General features: G+C 41.0%; 1 protein-coding gene across 3 annotated transcripts in view; it reads right to left on the bottom strand.

Moving 5' to 3' along the window:
• Nucleotides 1–4782: 4782 nt before the first annotated feature.
• The window catches only part of MTDH (metadherin), a 68701-nt gene continuing 52180 nt past the window's right edge, over nucleotides 4783–21303 (bottom strand). For all 3 annotated transcript variants that reach the window (XM_012467983.2, XM_012467984.2, XM_012467986.2), the window contains 5 exons: nucleotides 20543–20667; nucleotides 18575–18682; nucleotides 13236–13376; nucleotides 8064–8220; nucleotides 4783–6497 (listed from right to left, as the gene is read on the bottom strand). In XM_012467983.2, coding sequence (XP_012323406.1) covers nucleotides 6427–6497; nucleotides 8064–8220; nucleotides 13236–13376; nucleotides 18575–18682; nucleotides 20543–20667 — 602 coding nt within the window. In that variant the 3' untranslated portion in view covers nucleotides 4783–6426. The remainder of the gene's footprint in view (nucleotides 6498–8063; nucleotides 8221–13235; nucleotides 13377–18574; nucleotides 18683–20542; nucleotides 20668–21303) is intronic.

Below are 21303 nucleotides of genomic sequence, written 5' to 3'. Positions count from 1 at the left end.
ATTACCTGAGGTCAAGAGTTTGAGACCAGCCTGATCAACACGGTGAAACCCTGTCTCTACTAAATATACAAATATTAGCTGGGTTTGGTGACGCCCAGCTACTCAAGAGGCTGAGGCAGGAGAATCACTTGAACCTGGGAGGCAGAGGTTGCAGTGAGCCATGATTGCATCATTGCATTCCAGCTTGGGTGACAGAGTGAGAGTCCATCTCAAAAAAAAAAAAAAAAAAAGAAATGACATCTACCATGTGATCTATCTGCCTTTCTCATGTAGAGTTGTGCACTAGACAGCTTGGGGCATCATTCACATTCATAGTCATTGTGCCCATATGTAGTTATTAAAACACTTTCCCAACATATCAGTGAAATGTCTTGAGGGAGGAGTGGCAATGAAGTTGCCATGAAACCTTTCTGAGACCAGGCTAGATGTTTCCTGGGACTGCAAGCCTCTGTTGGTACCAAAAAGGACCTATGCCAGGTGAGGCACTTGGAAAGAGTCATTTTCATCCAAGCCTTTCCCCTCTAATCCTGTTACCAGACAACAAGTCAAGCTGGTTCCCATTATCCCCCTGTAAAGTTCTATTTCTTAAGTAATGTTCTATTTCTTGAGCAGAATGGTGGTTTCAGACGTGTTCATTTTATTATGCTTTAAAACTTAGGTACATGTTACATATATTCATTTTAAATGCCTTGATACAAATAAAAAAGGAAAGCACATATATACAAATAAGAATGCTACTGTCATGGGATAACCTTAAACCTGCTTAAAGTTTTCTCAATTAACTTATTCACAAGCTTCAGTACTGTAACTATTAGCTGGCAAACATCTTACAACACGCTATATACATGTCGTGAAGCTAGGGTTAGAAATCATTGTCCTGTTAAGAGTACTCAGGAAGATTAGAACAATAGTAATGCCTTTTCCATGTTTTAAAAGATTACTTTATATACCAGGGTGATTCTCTTACAACTTGTTAGAATCTGTACTAGCAGTACGCACAGAGGCTACTAAGTTTCTCTCAGCCTGTCTCTAGAATTTAAAGCAGTCACTGAGCAGCAGAAATTTCTTCTAAAATCTATTATATATAGACTGGGCACAGTGGGTCATGCCTGTAATCCCAGCATTTAGGAGGCTGAGGTGGGAGGATTGCTTGAGCCCAGGAATTGGAGACCATCCTGGGCAACAGTGAGACCCTGTCTCTAGAAAAAGAATTATCATATAGAAGTTGGAATATGATTAGCTGCTACACTAAGCAGCACTGAACAGCCTTCCACATTTCTGCTCAGTTGGAAAAACACTTGACCTCAAAAATGATGCTTTGGTGCAGGAGATACAATGTCAACTCTGACAGAGACTGTTAGAGGTGCCCATTGTCTAATTCTCTTCTTCCTTAGTAACAGAATCCCAAGATGTTAATTTGGCCCATGAGAACCCAGACAGAATATGACTCCCCATCTAGCTTCATGGCTAGTGGGACCCAGCAACTGTTTGAAATTTCAGTTTATGTAGTGTGTAGAACTTCTAGGAAGTGTTCTTGGGGTGGGGGTGGTAATCCCTCTTCCAGCTGGCTCAAATGCTGATAGGAAGTTTCTAGTTGGAGCAGCTGTCTTCAAGTAAGAATTGAAAGCCACATGTTGGTCCAGTGCAGTGGCTCACATCTGTAATCCTAGCACTTTGGGAGGCCAAGGCAGGAGGATCAGTTAAGCCCAGGAGTTCAAGGCCAGCCTGGGCAACAGAGCAATAACCTCATCTCTACCAAAAACAAACAAACAAACAAACAAACAAAATTAGCTAGGCATGGAGGCGTGTAGGTCTGTAGTCCCAGGTACTCAGGAGGCTGAGGTTAAAATGGGAGACTATAGCTTGAGCCTAGGAGTTCCAGGCTGAAACAAGCTAGAACTGTGCCACTCCACTCCAACCTGGGCAACAGAGTGAGATCCTATCTCATTAAAAGAAGAAAAAGGCTGGTCGTGATGGCTCATGCCTGTAATTCCAGCACTTTGGGAGGCCAAGGTGGGTGGATCACCTGTGGTCGGGAGTTTGAGACCAGCCTGACCAACATGGAGAAACCCTGTCTCTACTAAAAATACAAAATTAGCCAGGCATGGTGGCGCATGCCTGTGATCCCAGCTACTTGGGAGGTGGAGGCAGGACAATCGCTTAAACCCAGGAGATAGAGGTTACGGTGAGCTGAGATGAAACCATTGCACTCCAGCCTGGACAACAACAGTGAAACTCCATAAAAAAAAAAAAAAAGCCACAGGTTGAGAATGGGGAGGAAAAATATAGACAGAACCTGGATCCCTGACCCTGCATATCATATGGGCTCTGGATTGCCTTCCCAGAATTTTATATGCAAGAGAAACATTTTTTTGTTTTTTAGTTTTTTTTTTTTTTTGTCAAGATAGGGGTCTCACTATATTGCTCAGGCTGGTTTTGAACTCCTAGGCTCAAGCAATCCTCCTGTGTTGGTCTCCCAAAGAGCTTAGATTACAGGCATGAGCCACCGTGCTCAGCTGAGAAACAAACTTCTATTTTGTACAAGCAGCTATTGTTTGGGGACACAGCCGAACTCATACATACAAACTAATGCATAATACCAGGCTTCAGTCTAATTTCCTTAACTGAAAAGGCTGATACAACTAACATATTGCACCTGTGGCAGGCAGTTACATCTACTGCTAAAATGACATGAGATAGATGTTTTCTGTAGAGAACACTGTGTGTCACAAACAGCGGCATTTTCAGCAACAACAAGTAATTGCCTTTAGCCTAGCTTAAGATGCAAAATAACTGACAAAGTCCCTTCCCACAGAGAACTGTTACGAGCAACTTAAACAAATCAAAAATGGCTTGTTTTATTTACAATACTCAATGCTTCTTACAAATAACATATTTGCATTCCCTAAGTCTTTTGGAAAGTAATTCCAGTTTGTGCAATGAGTTTACAGGAAAATCTTAAGATATCTACTAGACATCTTAAACCTAAAACTCTAAATTTTAAGATATTTTACACTATAATAGAAGACTTTTTAATTAAGAAAAACTAAACTCTGTAGTTAAATATTGCCCTCCAGTATCTTTAATGCAAATATAAACCAGATTAGCCTATGAAATAAGACGATTAGATTTGGGGGAATTATTCTGACCTCTCCTCCCCAGTAAAATGCATGCACAACATGGTAAATTACATTAATCACATTTTAATACTTTTTTTTTTTGGACTCTCTCAACTGTTGTTTTGCTCAATTGGGGTGCAGTTAGGTAGGATTCCAGTCTGGAGAAACCCTAAACCACTACACTCTGCCCCAGAGTAGGGTAAGATTTTCAGTATGTTTGTGGAGACAGGCAGGATTAAGGAGACTTTTGAGTGGCGTCTCTAGGACACCTTACTAGCTAACATAAGCAAGGTTCCCCTTCAGGCCTGATAAAGCCTGAAGAGGTTAGTTATTTCCCTACTAGTTCTGGAAGCATCTTATTCATGCCACCAGAGAACAGGCTTTCTCCCCCTGCTCCTCCCTGAATCACCACCTACATTTTAGTGCTTTCTGAATTGATGACGGAAACCGAAGTTCCTGTTCAGGTCCCAGAAACTTTTTTTTTTCTTTTGAGATGGAGTCTCGCTCTGTCGAGTGCAGTGGCGAAATCTTGGCTCACTGGATCCTCCACTCCCCGGGCTCAGGCAATTCTCCAGCCTCAGCCTCCCTAGTAGCTGGGATTACAGATGCCTGCCACCACACCCGTCTAATTTTTGTATTTTTAGTAGAGATGGGGTTTCACCACGTTGGCCAGGCTGGTTTTGAACCCCTAACCTCAAGTGGTCCACCTGCCTTGGCCTCCCAAAGTGCTAGGATTACAGGCATGCCACTGTACCAGGCCCAGAAACTCTTTTTATGTCACATAAAGATGTATGAATCAAGGTAAAAGGTAATTAAAATATCTTAATTGTGAGATTTTGCACCTCATGCATATGAAAGAGAATATAATTAAATCATTTATATAGCTGCCATCTTTTTTTTTTTTGAGACGAAGTCTCACTCTTTCGTCCAGGCTGGAGTGCAGTGGTGCGATCCCTGCTCACTGCAACCTCTGCCTCCCGGGTTCAAGCAATTCTCTGCCTCAGCCTCCCAAGTAGCGTGCATTACAGGTGCCCACCACCACGCCCAGCTAATTTTTTCATATTTTTGGTAGAGACAGGGGTTTCACCATCTTGGCCAGGCTGGTCTTGAACTCCTGACCTCGTGATCCTCCTGCCTTGGCCTCCCAAAGTGTTAGGATTACAGGCGTGAGCCACCATGCCCAGTCAGCTGCCAACTCTTAAAACATAAAGTCCAAGTCCTAGCTCTTGAGCCACAAAGAAGAAACAGAGGTATCTCTACACTGGATCCACCTCAGCTTAGCAATGCATCTCTGCATCTCCACAAGACACTTCTTGAAAACATCTGGTGTCTTTAACATCTGGCATAGGTGGTTGAATGGGGAGATACTAGGCTGTAGAAATAAAGTCAACATTTGACATAGCCAACAGAATTTTTAGATAAAGAAATGGTGAGGTAGAGTTGAGAGAGTTCAATTATATTGTTGAGCACAGACCATTTGGCACATTCTAAAATTAGATTCCCTATCAAATTCTCCTTTGTGGTACCTTTACAAAGTGCTGACACCTTAGGAATCCTCCAACACCTATGTAAAGCTAACAGAATAAAGTCATTTGAAGAAGTCCATCCTTGGCTCTTTAGCTATTATCTACTCCCATATTGAAGCAAATAAAAAACAATGCTATCCATTTGCTGAATTTATTTAAACAAGTCAATTTAGAAATACCATAGAATTAAACAAAACTTCTGACATGTAAACATACTGCCATGTTCCTGAAACAGATGTTAACACCTGATAAAAGTTAATAATCACTTGTTAGGAAAGCTGTCCATTAATAAGGCCAGTCTTCAGCAAAACTAAAACCATTTCCTTTCTTTAGCTTTCCTAGTCTGACAACGCAATACTATTGAACCACAATCAAATATAATGACAACATTGGATGGATAGATCAGTACCATTGGTTACAGCTGTTAAACAGTTTCATTCTTGGCGCCACATAAAACAATTAAGCCAATCACATCGAATAAATCATGGCTTTTTTTTCTTTATCACAATTCACTAAGTGATGTTAATTATGGTCCTTGTCAAACACGTTTGGTAAAGGCTATTTACAGTGTACATGGCTGAGCATGCACTATTTATAGTTACAAAGATACCTGCCAGTTTTTTACAAGAGAATTACACAGTGCCTGAAATGGTAAAACATCTCACACATCATTGAAATCAATATAATTTCAAGCAGGAAACGTTCCTTATTTGACCACAATTGCAATAATTACATGAAAATTCTTATAAAAACACGAATCCCCTTCAAGAAATTGATGCATATTCTACACACTACAGGTTAAGGCAGTAAAAAAATGTATTCCTGATAACTGGAGGTCTTGACAATGTCAATTAAAGCTGTCTGACTCTAGTTTTTCATTCTCCACCATATACCAAAAGTTTGTGAATGGTTTCATTTCTAAAGTCAAAAAAGTACTAGTAACTAAGAAGAATTGAAGCTGGAAAAAAGTAATTGCTAGGGAAAGGAAAAATGTAAATTGCATTTTGCCTGAAAGTTTTCAAATCATAAACAACAGCATTATTTATGAGTCTAAGCCTTAAATGTATAAAACAAATACATATAGTTCACTTTTCTTAATTTAAAATATACTGTACTTTGAACAATTCAAGTAATGTAAGACTATCAAAAATAACTTCATAAGCCATACAAGTGTCAACTGCATTTTCAGTATTTTAAGAACTTTTTAAAAATTGTAAACTAAACCATGACAGTTTAGTTAAACAAATGATAAATGACTTTATTTGCACTTGTGATTTCTTTAATACAAATTGCTACCAACAAATATGTAAATATATGGCAGGTTATGCATTTGATCAAAGCACTTTGATTTAAGCATAAAACAGATTCAAATGTTACAAGTTCTGTGCATAAGATCCAAGGAATTGCTTACTAATTTGTAGGCAACCCTCTTTCTAATCAGAATCCTTTATTCCTCGGCTGCAGATGAGATAGGGCACAATCTGTTGTAAACAGGGCACTGTTGTAAAACCAGGATAATATTCTTAAATTAAGATCGTTCTTGTTCAATTAAAAAGACTTTCCCAAGTGTCTTCCATCACTGAGTATATTCTGCTGACCTCTTAATTTCATAAGTTAACTTTCTTTTGATTCCATTTTTATGGTGGTTCTGTCCGCAGTTTTGTTTTAAAAATTGGTTTAAATTTATATAAAACTCTGTACATGTTCACAAATTATTGCATAAACAGCATAATCTTCAAGACAGTGTTTGCAAACACATGTCCAATTCAGGAAAAAAAATTTCACGTTTCTCGTCTGGCTTTTTTCTTCTTTTTTATTTGTTTGGGAGATTCCCAGCTAGTTTCAGACTTGGCTAAAAAGAAAAAGGGGGGAAAACAAACAAAAAATTAGGACAGTAAATACTGTCACATCTCAGTTAATATACAAGTGGTAACTATGAAAAAATGCTTTAAAATACTCAAATTTTATGTAAAAGTTTTCAAGCCCTTGTTACATATTTTAAGTTATTCTATGTCTTCCTCCTTCCCTTCCTTTCAATGGTATTATTAGGTTGAACTACATGGAACTACTGATATTCAACCATTTTTTTTTTTTTTTTTTTTTTGAGATGGAGTTTCGCTCTTGTTACCCAGGCTGGAGTGCAATGGCGCGATCTCGGCTCACCGCAACCTCGCCTCCTGGGTTCAGGCAATTCTCCTGCCTCAGCCTCCCGAGTAGCTGGAATTACAGGCACGCACCGCCATGCCCAGCTAATTTTTTGTATTTTTAGTAGAGATGGGGTTTCACCATGTTGACCAAGATGGTCTCAATCTCTTGACCTCGTGATCCACCCGCCTCGGCCTCCCAAAGTGCTGGGATTACAGGTGTGAGCCACCGCGCCCGGCCCTATTCAACCAGTTTTGACCTAAAAAAACTGTTATTTAATAGGCTCAATCTAACTAATGAAAGAGGAAAATGGGCAAAATAGATACGAAAGGTATCTGAAGAGAGTAAAGGAGGAAAAAAAGCATAGAAAAATTTGTAGCCTCAAGAACATGTGCAGAGAAAAAGGGAGAGGGACCAGACAGACAAGCAGGTAGGCGTGAAAGCTCCCCCTCTCTGTTTTCAGCAATGTCTTCTCTCTTTCAGAGATAGACAGGCAGACTGACTGATTATTTATTGAGTCTCGTTCTGTCACCCATGCTGGAGTGCAATGGCACAGTCTTGGCTCACTACAACCTACGCCTCCTGGTTCAAGCAATTCTCCTGCTTCAGCCTCCTGAGTAGCTGGGATTACAGATGTGCTCTAGCACACCCAGCTAATTTTTGTATTTTTAGTAGAGATGGGGTTTCGCCTTGTTGGCCAGGTTGGTCTTGAACTCCTGACCTCAAGTGATCTGCCCTGCCTCGGCCGCCCAAAGTGCTGGGATTACAGGTGTGAGCCACAGCGCCCGGCCTCCTTCAGTTATTTTAACAACTTGGCCTTTACAACCGAAGTACACAAATGTCTAAAAAATTCAGCATTTTAAAGGAAGAAAGGCCTACTTTTATTAATCCATTAGACTTTTTTTTTTTGAGACAGGGTTTTGCTCTTGTTGCCCAGGCTGGAGTGCAATGGCGTGATCTTGGCTCACAGCAACCTCTGCCTCCCAGGTTCAAGCGATTCTCCTGCCTCAGCGTCCCGAGTAGCTGGGATTACAGGCATGTGCCACCACACCCAGCTAATTTTGTATTTTTAGTAGAGATAGGGTTTCTTCATGTTGGTCAGGCTGGTCTTGAACTCCCGACCTCAGGTGATCCGCCCACCTCAGCCTCCCAAAGTGTTAGGATTACAGGCATGAGCCACTGCACCCAGCAATCCATTAGACTTTTAAGATCAGAACCTTAATACAAGAAAAATGTAAACAGTACAAAGGAATAAAAAATGAGGATTACTTACTCTGTGTAGGAGGCACACTATTTTGCTTGGTATTTGACTTGGATTTTTCTGTCTCTTGTAGTATCGGTGGCACTTGGGAAGAGCTCTTGTCAGAATCACTTTTTGATAAGATAACAGATGGCTCGGTAGAAGTAGCAGGTGGAAGAGTCTTGATAGGCTATTTTGGGGAAAAAATCTCAGATTTTTTTGGTGAAATTTTCAAATAAAGTTTAAATATCACAGTAATATCAAAAGGTTGTTTAGCAGCACTTCAATACTAATATGGTTTCCAGATAAGCAATGTAACTCATACCTGTCCTCTAGTGATATAGCCAAATAAATCATCACCTATAATATTTATGAATGTATATTGAGATAAAAATGAAGGTATAAAATTATAAAATGTCTACTGAATCTCAAATAGGAATAATTCAATTTTCATATTCTTATGTTTCATTATAAATAGGATAATTTTAGGCTGGGTGCAATGGCTCATGCCTGTAATCCCAGGACTTTGGGAGGCTGACGCGGGTGGACCACAAGGTCAGGAGTTCAAGACCAACCTGGCCAATATGGTGAAACCCCATCTCTACTAAAAATACAAAAATTAGCTGGGCATGGTGACATGTACCTATAGTCCCAGCTACTTGGGAGGCCGAGGCAGGAGAATGGAGTGAACCTGGGAGGTGGAAGTTGCAGCGAGCCGAGATTGCGCCACTGCACTCCAGCCTGGGCAAAAGAGTGAGATTATATCTCAAAAAAAAAAAAGGATAATTGTATACTTTTTTTTTGAGACAGAGTCTAGCTCTGTGGCCCAGCCTAGAGTGCAGAAACACAAAACAGCTCACTGGATCCTTGACCTCATGGGCTCAAGCAATCCTCCCACTTCAGCCTCCTGAGTAGCTGGGATTATAGGCATGAACCACTGAGACTGGCTGATTTTATACTTGTTAGCAATTCAATGGTTGTTGTCCATTTCCACAACTCAGAACTCTTCAAAAATTTTTGTGAAAAACAGAAAGAAAATAGCTAACTTCTGAACTACCAGTAGGTAACAACCACTAATCTCCTTCCCAACAGGTAAGAATATCTCAAATAGCAGCAACAGCAGCTTCTGTTTCCTACAAGCACACTGTGGTTACCAGTTCTACTGATTCAAGCAACTGGTAACACTCAGGTCCAAATTTTCAGTGTTTTATCCAGTCTGGTAGTGAAATCAGAATGCTTACGGCAGAGCTTAGATTCTTTTTTTTTTTGAGACGGAGTCTCACTCTGTCACCAGGCTGGAGTAGAGTGATGCAATCTCGGCTCACTGCAACCTCCACCTCCCAAGTTCAAGTGATTCTCTTGCCTCAGCTTCCCAAGTAGCTGGGACTATAGGCACACACCACCATGCCCAGATCCACCAAGTGATTCACCTGCCTCAGCCTCCCAAAGTGCTGGGATTACAGATGTGAGCCACTGTGCCTGGCTGAGTCTTGCTTCTCTACAGCCTGGGTGCAGAAAGGAGGTAAAATGATTTGCCTCACTGAGGTATATCCATTAATAAATGGTTAGGACCTCATAATAGAAAAAACATCAGTAATTTGGAGTGCCTTCCGGTTGTGAGAGATGAGTAGAAGATCATTTCACCTATTAGCTCTATCTGTGATAATTATCTTGAACATAGAAAGAAGGGTAAATAATGCTTCTCTTGCCCCTATTCTTCCAGGCCCCATAGATTCAAGAAAGCAAAATGGGACAAAGACACAAGAGGAGGAAATGGTGTGAGCCCAAGTAATTACTAGGATTCCTTCTTCCTATTCTAGGTATCTGAAGTTGTATCTGTGTGTGTGTGTGTGTGTGTGTGTGTGTGTGAGAGAGAGAGAGAGAGAGAGAGAGAGAGAGAGAGCGAGAGAGAGAGCGAGAGAGAGAGAGAGACAGGGTCTCACTCTGTCACCCAGGCTGGTGTACAATGGTGTGATCTCAGTTCACTGCAAATTCCACCTCCTAGGCCAACACAATCCTCCCACCTCAGTTCACTGCAAACTCCACCTCCTAGGCTAACACAATCTTCCCACCTCAGTCCCTCAAGTAGCTGGGACCACAGGTGCACAACACCACACACGGCTAATTTTTTTTGTATTTTTGGTAGAGAAGGGAGTTTCGCCATGTTGCCCAGATTGGTCCTGAACTCCTGAGCTCAAGTGATCTACCCACCTTGACCTCCCAAAGTGCTGGGATTACAGGCATAAGCCCTCGTGGCCAGCCCTGAAGTTGTATTTATGTTGCCTAGTTTCTTTACCTTTCTTAGTGTTCCCTGTATTTATTTCATGTCCAAAATATTATTACTTATTTTAAATCTCCTTTTCCCCTCTATTCTCTCATTTATCTACATTAAGCCACAGGACAGATCACATATTCTTCATAAGATGGCTTCTGAAAATGATTTAATATAAAAATGTCATATAGAGGCCGGGTACAGTGGTTCACGCCTATAATTCCAGCACTTTGGGAGGCTGAGGCAGGTGGATCACTTGAGGTCAGGAGTTTGAAACCAGCCTGGCCAACACGGTAAAATCCCATCTCTGCTAAAAATACAAAAATTAGCTGGGGGTGGTAGTGAGCATCTGTAATCCCAGCTACTCAGGAGGCTGAGGCAAGAGAATTGCCTGAACCCAGGAGGCAGAGGTTGCAGTGAGCCAAGATTACATCACTGTACTCCAGCCTGGGCAACAGAGAGAGATTCTGTCTCAAAAAAAAAAAGTCAAACAGACCCTTTGCTATTTATTACACACACACACACACACACACACACACACACACAGAGATTTTTTTTTATGACAAAGTCTCACTCTGTCACCCAGGCTGGAGTGTAATGGTGCAATTACAGGTCATTGCAGCCTCAATCTCCTGGGCTCAAGTGGTCTTCCCACTCAGTCTCCAAAGTAGCTGGGACTACAAACACACACCGCTACAGCCAGCTAATTTTTCTACTTTTTGTAGATACCAAGTCTAGCTATGTTGCCCTGGCTGGTCTCAAACTCCTGGACTCAAGCGATCCTCCCGCTTTGGCCTCCCAAAGTGCTGGGATTATAGGCATGGGCCACTGCAGCTGGTTGCCATTATATTGAGATTGTAGGCCATAGAAGGTTCATCATTCAAGAGCCTATAACCAAGTTTTAAACAAATGTTCCATTTTGGGAGGCTGAACCATAGTTATACTATGTACGTACATTGGGGGGAAATGAAACCAATCATATCTTCTCTAAGTCATCTATCCCTTGTATGCCTAGGTATTTAAAAGGAGAAAATACAAGTGGTTCCTGATTTCACTACACTAATAGTTACGTGACTCTGGGAAAGTTATTCAACTTCTCTACCTTCACTTATAAAATGCGTCTTAGCTTTCTCTTGAGGTTGTTTTGAAGACTAAATTAGTCAATATATTTTAAATGCTTAACAGTGCTTCAACAAAACATTACTTATGATAAAATACTTGAGTCAACAAAACTTTATTATTATTATTATTCTGAGATGAAGTCTCGCTCTGTTGCCCAGGCTGGAGTGCAGTGGCATGATCTCAGCCCACTGCAACCTCCACCTCCTGGGTTCAAGTGATTCTCCTGCCTCAACCTCCCGAGTAGCTGAGATTACAGGCACCCCGCCACTGTGTCTGGCTAATTTTTGTATTTTTAGTAGAGATGGGGTTTCACCATGTTGTTCAGGCTGGTCTTGAACTCCTGACCTGGTGATATCTGCCCGCCTCAGCCTCCCAAAGTGCTGGGATTACAGGTGTGAGTCACCTAGCCCAGCCAAAACTTCATTATTCTTTTTTCTTTTTTCTGAGATGGAGCTTCACTCTTTGTTGCCCAGGCTGGAGTGCAGTGGCTCACTGCAACCTCTGCCTCCTGGGTTCAAGTGATTCTCCTGTCTCAGCCTCCTGAGTAACTGGGATTACAGGCGCCTTCTACCATGCCCAGCTAATTTTTGTATTTTTAGTAGAGACAGGGTTTCACCATGTTGGCCAGGCTGGTCTCGAACTTCTGACCTCAGGTGATCCACCCGTCTCTGCCTTCCAAAGTGCTGGGATTACAGGCATGAGCCACTGCATCCGGCCAAAACTTTATTATTCTTTTTTTTTTTTAGACGGAGTTTCACTCTTGTTACCCAGGCTGGAGTGCAATGGCGTGATCTCGGCTCACCACAACCTCCGCCTCCTGGGTTCAAGCAATTCTCCTGCCTCAGCCTCCTGAGTAGCTGGGATTACAGGCACGTGCCACCATGCCCAGCTAATTTTTTTTTGTGTATTTAGTAGAGACGGGGTTTCACCATGTTGACCAGGATGGTCTCGATCTCTTGACCTCGTGATCCACCCGCCGCGGTCTCCCAAAGTGCTGGGATTACAGGCGTGAGCCACCGTGCCGGGCTAACTTTATTATTCTTTCTTTTTGAAAGAAAAAAAGAATGAAGAAGAGGAAGAAAAAGGAAGAGAAAGAGAGAGAGAGAATGGGAGTATTGCTTTCTTGCCCAGGCTAGAATGCAATTTAGTAATGGGTATTGAAAACCTCTTTTATACCAATAATTATACTTAATGATGTAGACAGGAAGGAATAAGGGAAGAAAATAACAAACAAGCAGCCTTGTAACAAGAAGAGCTAACGATTCTATAGATCAACCAGGCAGAAAATTAACAAGGACATCCAGGACTTGAACTCAGACCCGGAACAAGTAAACTTAATAAACATTTATAGAACTCTCCACTTCAAATACACAAAACATACATTACCACCTCACACCTATTCCAAAAGTGACTACATAATTGGAAGTAAATCACTCCTCAGTAATTGCATAGCATTTCATAGGTTTAAAACTTTATTATTCTTTTTTTTTTAAATTTAATTTAATTTTATTTTTTATTGCATTTTAGGTTTTGGGGTACATGTGAAAAACATGCAAGGTTGTTGCATAGGTGCATACGTGGCAGTATGATTTGCTGCCTCCCTCCCCTTCACCTCTATCTGGCATTTCTCTGCATGCTATCCCTCCCCAACTCCCCACCCCCCCGCTATCCCCCCTCCCCACCAACAGACCCCCGTGTATAGTGCTCCCCTCCCTGTGTCCATGTGTTCTCCTTGTTCAACACCCGCCTATGAGTGAGAACATGTGGTGTTTGATTTTGTGTTCTAAAACTTTATTATTCTTAAAAATTACCTGGCTATTTTTGACGAGTGCTTCAGCTGGATCACTAGTGCTTATGGTCTTCAAGGAAAAAGCTTTTTCCTGTTTTGGACGGTTTTTAGAGGTATTTGCTGGAAGCTCTTCTCTAATCTCTTTTTCTAATTCTTCTGTGTCCTACAAAGAAAAACAATCTATTAGATTATATAAATCATTCATTCTTCATTAATTAAAATCTATGGCGGTGTATGCCTGTAACCCCAGCACTTTGGGAGGCTGAGGTGGGTGGTTTGCTTGAGCTCAGAAATTTGAGACCCTTCTGAGCAACATGGTGAAACCTTGTTTCTATAAAAATTAGCTACACATGGTGGTGTGCACATGTAGTCCCAGTTACTCAGGAGGCTGAGGAGGGAGGACCACTTCAGCCTGAGAGATGAAGGCTGCAGTGAATTGTGATCACATTCCAGGCTGGGTGACTCTGTTTCAAAAACAAAAAAACAAAACTACAAAAGTACAAAAATTAGCCGGGCATGGTGGTGCATACATGCCTTTAATCCCAGCTACTCGGGAGGCTGGAAGCACAAGAATTGCTTGAGCCTGGGAGGTGAAGGTTGCAGTGAGCCGAGATCACACTACTGCACTCCAGCCTGGGCAAGAGAGGGAAACTCTATCTTGAAAAAATCTCACAAAAAACAAAAGGCACTTCACTTAATGACTTCAAGGAATAAAATGTTTATACATAGGTTAATTTTCTAGATAAATTAAGCTTATATAGTAAAAAGGGCATAGATAGGAAATTCCAATTTTGGCCATGCCACAGTCTAGCTACAAAATCTCAGGGACGGCTAGATACAGTGGCTCACCCCTGTAATCCCAGCAGTTTGGGAGGCTGAGGTGGGCAGATCACCTGAGGTCAGGAGTTTGAGACCAGCCTGGCCAACATAGTGAAACACCGTCTCTACTAAAAATACAAAAATTACCTGGGTGTGGTAGTGCATGCCTGTAATCCCAGATATTTGGGAGGCTGAGGTACGAGAATTGCTTGAACCTGGGAGGCGGAGGTTGCAGTGAGCTGACATCTTACCACTGCACTCTGGCCTGGGCAACACTGTGAAACCCCATCTCTACTAAAAATACAAAAATTAGGCCAGGTGTGGTGGCTTATGCTTGTAATCCCAGCACTTTGGGAGGCCAAGGTGAACAGATCACTTGAGGTCAGGAGTTCAAGACCAGCCTGGCCAACATGGTGAAACCCCATTTCTACTAAAAATACAAAAATTATCTGGTAATGGTGGTATAGGCCTGTAATCCCAGGTACTTGGGAGGCTGATGCAGGAGAATTGCTTGAACCTGGGAGGTGGAGGTTGCAATGAGCCAAGATGGCACCACTTCACCCTGGGTGAAAGAGCGAGATCTACCTCAAAAACAAACACACACCTCAGGGACAAGTCACTTAGTTTCCCCAAGCCCCTCAGTTTCCTCAACTGTAAAGTAAAATTTGTCCTAGTTTTTTTTGAGACAGTCTTGATTTGTCACCCAGGCTGGAGTGCAGTGGCATGATCTTGGCTCACTGCAACATCTGCCTCCTGGGTTCAAGCAATTATCCTGCCTCAGACTCCTGAGTAGCTGGGATTACAGGAGCACACCACCATGCCCGGCTAATTTTTGTTTTTGTTTTTGTTTTTGTTTTTTTGAGACAGAGTTTCGCTCTTGTTACCTAGGCTGGAGTGCAATGGCGCGATCTCGGCTCACCACAACCTCTGCCTCCTGGGTTCAGGCAATTCTCCTGCCTCAGCCTCCTAAGTAGCTGGGATTACAGGCACGTGCCACCGTGCCCAGCTAATTTTTTGTATTTTTAGTAGAGACGGGGTTTCACCATGTTGACCAGGTTGGTCTCGATTTCTTGACCTTGTGATCCACCCGCCTCGGCCTCCCAAAGTGTTGGTATTACAGGCATGAGCCACTGCGCCCAGCCCTGTTTTTTTTAGTAGAGACGGGGTTTCACCATTTTGGTCAGGCTGGTCTCGATCTCCTGACCTCGTGATCCGCCCACCTCGGCCTCCCAAAGTGCTGGGATTACAGGTGTGAGCCACCGCGCCAGGCCTTGCCCTAATAATTCTAAAAACCCATACAAGCTTTAAGATTTACATTCTTAGACTTTCAGACTTTTACAAAGTTTCAGTAAAATAATTCTAGAGCACATAATATGCTTAGGTATGTAAAGTAAGCATGAACTAGAATATATTAAATAGAAGCATGACTGTATTGTATCATTCTTTGGCAAACACATCCATATAAAATGGTTGTTCTTTTTAACAAATGGCCAAGATGATCTTAATGTTCTTCCGATACTGATGTTCTATTCTATGATACTTATTCAGGATAGTAGTGGGTTTAGATAGTCAAAATTTTCTATGAATTCAGGCTGAGCAGGTAGCTTTGGAAGTATGTGTGTGAAGTGTATAATCTTACAAAGTTTTTCAAAGGTTTGCAATCTTACAAAGTCAGAAGACATCAATTTATTTCCATTCTAAGTTGAACTAAACAGTCAAAGACCCTATCAGCCACACACCAACACTAAAAAGGACTTTAGGTCTGGTGCAGTAGCTTGCATCTGTAATCCCAACACTTTGGAAGCCAAAGCAGGAGGACTGCTTGAGCCCAGGAGTTTGGGGTAGCCTGGGTAGCATAGGGAAACTCCGTCTCTATAAAAAAAGAAAAAAAGGCTGGGCATGGTGGCTCACGCCTGTAATCCAAGCACTTTGGAGGCCAAGGCAGGTGGATCACCTGAGGTCACGAGTTCAAGACCAGCCTGACCAACATGGTGAAACCCGTCTTTAAAAAAAATAAATAAAATAAAATAAAATAAAAAAGAAAAAAGAAAGAAAAATAAATTTTAGCTGGGTGTGGTGGTGCCTGCCTGTAGTCCTAGTTGCTTGGGAGGCTGAGGCAGGAGGATCCCTTGAGCTGTGATGGAGCCACTGCATTCCAGCCCGGCAACAGAGTGGAATGTCTCAAAAAAAACCAAACCAAAACAAAACAAAAAGAGAAAAAACAAAACACAATATAACCTTTATGAATAGGATATATGTGCTATGTACTCAGCAGAAAACTTCATGGATATCTAATTTAATTCTCTAAACAACCTATGCAGTTATGTAACTTGTGCAAGGTAAAAAAGAATGACAGAACAAGATTCAGAATATAGATCTCACTCTAAACCTAGAACGCTTACTCATTATATTTTTAAAAACACAGGAAACATTTTGAAAAAGGATAATCAGAATACCACAGACACATTCACATTAACGACCTTTGCTATGTTAAACATTTCAGAATATATCTATTCTACAAAATTTCTTTTAAAAGGAACTCAGCTAATCCACAATCCACAAAATTATTAGTAAATACTATAAGTCAAAGAAATTAAAGAAAAACTTGGCTAAAAGGGTTCTCAGGTAGTATTACTAACAAAGGATAAATGTCTCATCTGCCAGCTCCAGCTAACAAGAAAAGCATAACTATTTATAGCTATAGTTTGTTCATATCCATTGATCTTAGCTTCTTTACAACCTTAATGTCCATCCATTTTTACTACTGAAAAAGCAAGCTAGTATTGATAATAAGCTCATATCATTTATGAGGGTGTGTGTTTCCCACAATAAAAAAAAGATACATATTTCCTTAAAAAGAAATGTAGAAACTTCTTCCAAAAACAGTAAGTGGCTGGGTGTGGTGGCTTACGCCTGTAATCCCAGCACTTTGGGAGGCCGAGGCGGGGGGATCACTTGAGGCCAGATCACTTAGACCAGCCTGGCTAACAGGCAAAATCCTGTCTCTACTAAAAATACAAAAGTTAGCCAGACATGGTGTCATGTGCCTGTAATCCCAGCTACTCGGGAGGCTGAGGCAGGAGAACTGCTTGAACCCTGGAGACAAAGGCCACAGTGAGCTGAGATCATGTCACTGCACTCCAGCCTAGGCAACAGAGCAAGACTCTGTCTCAAAAAATAATAAAATAAAACAAAATAAACAAACAAATAGAACAATAAGCTCCCTGTCTTCTACATTTAATTAATTACATAGTTATAGTAAGGAATACAAATATTTTAATAAGTTATAATGTAACAGTATTAGTGCTTTAAAAAAATCTATGCATGTTTCTAATATACGATACATTTGAAATTAAAACATCTTTTTTTTTTTTTTTTTTGAGACAGGGTTTCACTCTGTCACCCAGGCTGCAGTATGCGTGATTTTGGCTTACTGCAAGATCTGCTTCCAGGGTGCAAGTGATTCTCTCATCTCACCTCAGCTTCCTGAGTAGCTGGGGCTACAGGGGTATGCCACCATGGCTGGCTAATTTTTGTAGAGACAGGGTTTTGCCATGTTGCCCAGGCTGGCATCTAACTCCTGGACTGAAGTGATCCTCCCGCCTTAGCCTTCCAAGATGCTGGGATTACAGGTGTGAGCCACCGTGCCCAGCTTAAAATTCCATCTCTGATTTCATCTTTACTATAATTTACTTTTTCGCCCCCCAAGATAGGAGAGACCAACAAAAAAGAAAGAAAAGAAAACGTATGAGTGATGGAAAGACAAAATGTCTGTTAGGTAGATGCCAAAAAGGTAGGAAAGGATACTAAGTGACATAACTGGTAAACTCAAAGTCAAGTGAAAGACTCCATTTGTTATACATAGGGTTTTTCTCTCTCTTTTTTTTATTTTAGGGTTTTTCTATTTGTGCTAAATGTTACCTTCCAGTTACTCAAAAGGAATTTTTGTATATGTAAAATACTGTATCTCTTTTCCCATTTCACCATTATATAATAAAAAATGCAGCCAGGCAAGGTGGCTCACGTCGGTAATCCCATCACTTTGGGAGGTGGAGGCAGGCGGATCATGAGGTCAGGAGTTCGAGGTCAACCTGGCCAATATGGCTAAAACTCATCTTTACAAAAGTGCAAAAATTAGCCAGGCAAGGTGACACATGCTTGTAATCCCAGCTACTTGGGAGACTGAGGCAGGAGAATCGCTTGAACCCGGGAGGTGAAGGTTGCAGTGAGCCTAGATTGCGCCACTGCACTCCAGCCTGGGCAACAGAGCGAGACTCCAACTCAAAAAAAAAAAAAAAAAAGCATGAAAAATTTGGAATTTTACTTATTTTTGAGTTTAGCAAACACCTTTGTATGAATTTTTTGAGCAATATTTTTATTATATGATATACTAAATATGTTAAACAGTCTATGACTTTTCAAATAAACATGATGTCTCATACTGTCTTTTATCTCTATATATAATTCTTAGCATTTATACATCATCTTTTCACATTTTAAGCAGGAGGTGTTTAACGAATGCTTGTTGTTTTGATATTTTACCTGTGCATGAGAGTTATCTTCACCTTGCTTCTTCTTTTTCTTTTTTTTCTTTTTAGATTTCCCAGTTGGAAGAGCTCCCTCTCCCTTTTCTTTATCATCATCTGAGACCTTAGGTTAAAAGCAAAAATATTAAAGAGAACCAAATGGTTACGTTTCCATCATTTAGAAAATTATTATGAAATAATTTCATTCATTAGGTTCAGTTTTCATTTTCCAAAATCCAAATAAAAAAAAAAAAAGAGATGGGATCTTGCTATGTTCAAATGATCCTCCTGCCTCAGCCTCCTGAATAGCTGGGACTATCAGGCATGCATCACTGTGCTCAGACTATGTTTAACTTTTTACTTTATTCTAGATCCTTTCCCTTTGTATTGACAGACATCCTAAAACAGGGGATGGCAAATTACAAATACAGCCCAGCATTAGTTCTTATAACTGAAATTCATTTCCATATCATCTATGGCTGCTTGCTATATAGTTGAGTAGCTGCAACGGAATATACGTCTTTTTTTTTTTTTTTTTTGAGACAGAGTTTCGCTCTTGTTACCCAGGCTGGAGTGCAATGGTGCGATCTCGGCTCACCGCAACCTCCACCTCCTGGGTTCAGGCAATTCTCCTGCCTCAGCCTCCTGAGTAGCTGGGATTACAGGCATGCGCCACCATGCCCAGCTAATTTTTTGTATTTTTAGTAGAGACGGGGTTTTACCATGTTTATAAAGACTGTGCAGGCCAGACACAGTGGCTTACACCTGTAATCTCAGCACTTTGAGAGGCTGAGGCAGGAGGGTCACTTGAGGCCAGGAATTTGAGGACCCCATCAAGAAATAAAAAAAAAGAAAAAGACTGCTGACTCTACACTGAAATCTCCACCACCATTAAAATACAACCCCCCACAAGCCCAGCAAAACCATTCCTGATACCATGTGTTGCTACTAAGAAAGAAAGAAAAAAGAAAGAAAGAAAGAAAGAAAGAAAGAAAGAAAGAAAGAAAGAAAGAATTGCTGACCCCACACCAAATCTCCCCAATCATTAAAATACAATCCCCAGAAGCCCAGCAAAACCATTCCTCAAACCATGTGTTGGAAGGAAGGGAGGGAGGGAGGGAGGGAAGGAAGGAAGACTGCTGATCCTACACCAAAATCTCCCCTATCATTAAAATACAACCCCCATAACCACAGCAAAACCATTGCTGATATCACGTATTGCTATTATCCACTATCTCTCCTCCATTCCTATCCAAACTTATTAGCACTTTTTTTTTTTGTTTTTTTTTTGAGACAGTCTCGCTCTGCTGCCCGGGCTGGAGTGCAGTGGTATAGTCTCAGCTCACTGCAACCTCTATCTCCCAGGTTCAAACAATTTTCCTGCCTCAGCCTCCCCAGTAGCTGAGATTATAGGCGTGCACCACCACACCCAGCTAATCTTTTTTATTTTTATTTTTTGTTAAAATAAAGACAAGGTTTCACCATGTTGGTCAGGCTGGTCTTGAACCCCCGACCTTGGGTGATCCACCCACCTTGGCTTCCAAAGTGCTTGGATTATAGGCGTGAGCCACCATACCTGGCCTGTTACTAGCACTTTTTACTCCTCATTCACTCAACTTACTGCAATACAATTTCTATTCCAAAAATTTTAATGAAACTGTTCTAAATTACTGGAAAGCAAATCCAATGACATTTTTCAGTCCTGCTGTTACTAATTGGTTTGCTGTTTCTGATGCCGTTCATTATTGTCTCCCTGACCCTCTCAATTGTGTCAGCTTCTGTGACCCAGAATTCTCCTTCAGTTGCTTTATTTTATAAATAGAGATGGGGTCTCGCTATGTTGCCAAGGCTAGCCTTGAATTCCTGGACTCAAGCAATCCTCCTGCTGCAGCCTTCCAAAGTGATGGCATTATAGGCGTGAGCCACCATGCCCACCCAGCCTGTCTCTTCCATTAACAAACACCCAGCAATCTCTCATACTCACCTTTTGATCATCAGGAATTGGTTCCTGGGACTTTAGAAGTGAAGCTCTTTCTTCGTCTACCCAATTGCCCCACTCTTCTGCTGGTGCATTCCAATCAGAGTTCGGATCAGCAGAAGACAGACCATCTAAAATTCAACAGTGTGAATTAGGCATCTTGTCATTTTTGCCGTTAAAGTAAAAGGCAAAAACTAAAAATTCCTTATGTTTAAGCTGTAATTTTAAGCTATTGTTTTGTCTCCCAAACACATTTTAAGAGCCAGAAAAAAAACAGTAACATGAAGGTAACAATCTTTATTCAACTTCTGCTAGGCATATCATATGGGTAAGTGGAATTTCTAAGAAATTCCAGAAAATTTATTAGTCATTTGATTTTACTTTCTCTGCTTCCTTTGTTATTAATTTTCTAAATTTCTTTATCCATTTTTAACTTGGGTCTAGGACCTGGTTGCTTTCTCCTCTGATTATTACAATATTTTTGTAATTGATTTATTTTCTAGGGTACAGAATTAATTCTTAACACAAGTACCAAAATTATACTCCCTACCTGTCATTTTATACTACACCTCTCCTATCCTTATGAGCTTTTTAAAATTAGGTTTTTCAGATTCACCAAGTCATGACAATATTCAGTCTCTTATTTTTCTCCCCCTCTTCTAATACTTAACCTGTACCTTCTTATATTTTTCAGATCATTCAATATGCCTTTTATCCAATCATTCCAAAAGCATTTGAATAACTTTCAGGGCTTCAATCATCATTAA

The sequence above is a fragment of the Aotus nancymaae genome, unplaced genomic scaffold, assembly GCF_030222135.1.
Source record: "Aotus nancymaae isolate 86718 unplaced genomic scaffold, 86718_ANA_hifiasm-v0.15.2.pri h1tg000036l, whole genome shotgun sequence".
Taxonomy (NCBI): Eukaryota; Metazoa; Chordata; class Mammalia; order Primates; family Aotidae; genus Aotus; species Aotus nancymaae.
This window is presented reverse-complemented; position numbering and strand designations above follow the sequence as displayed.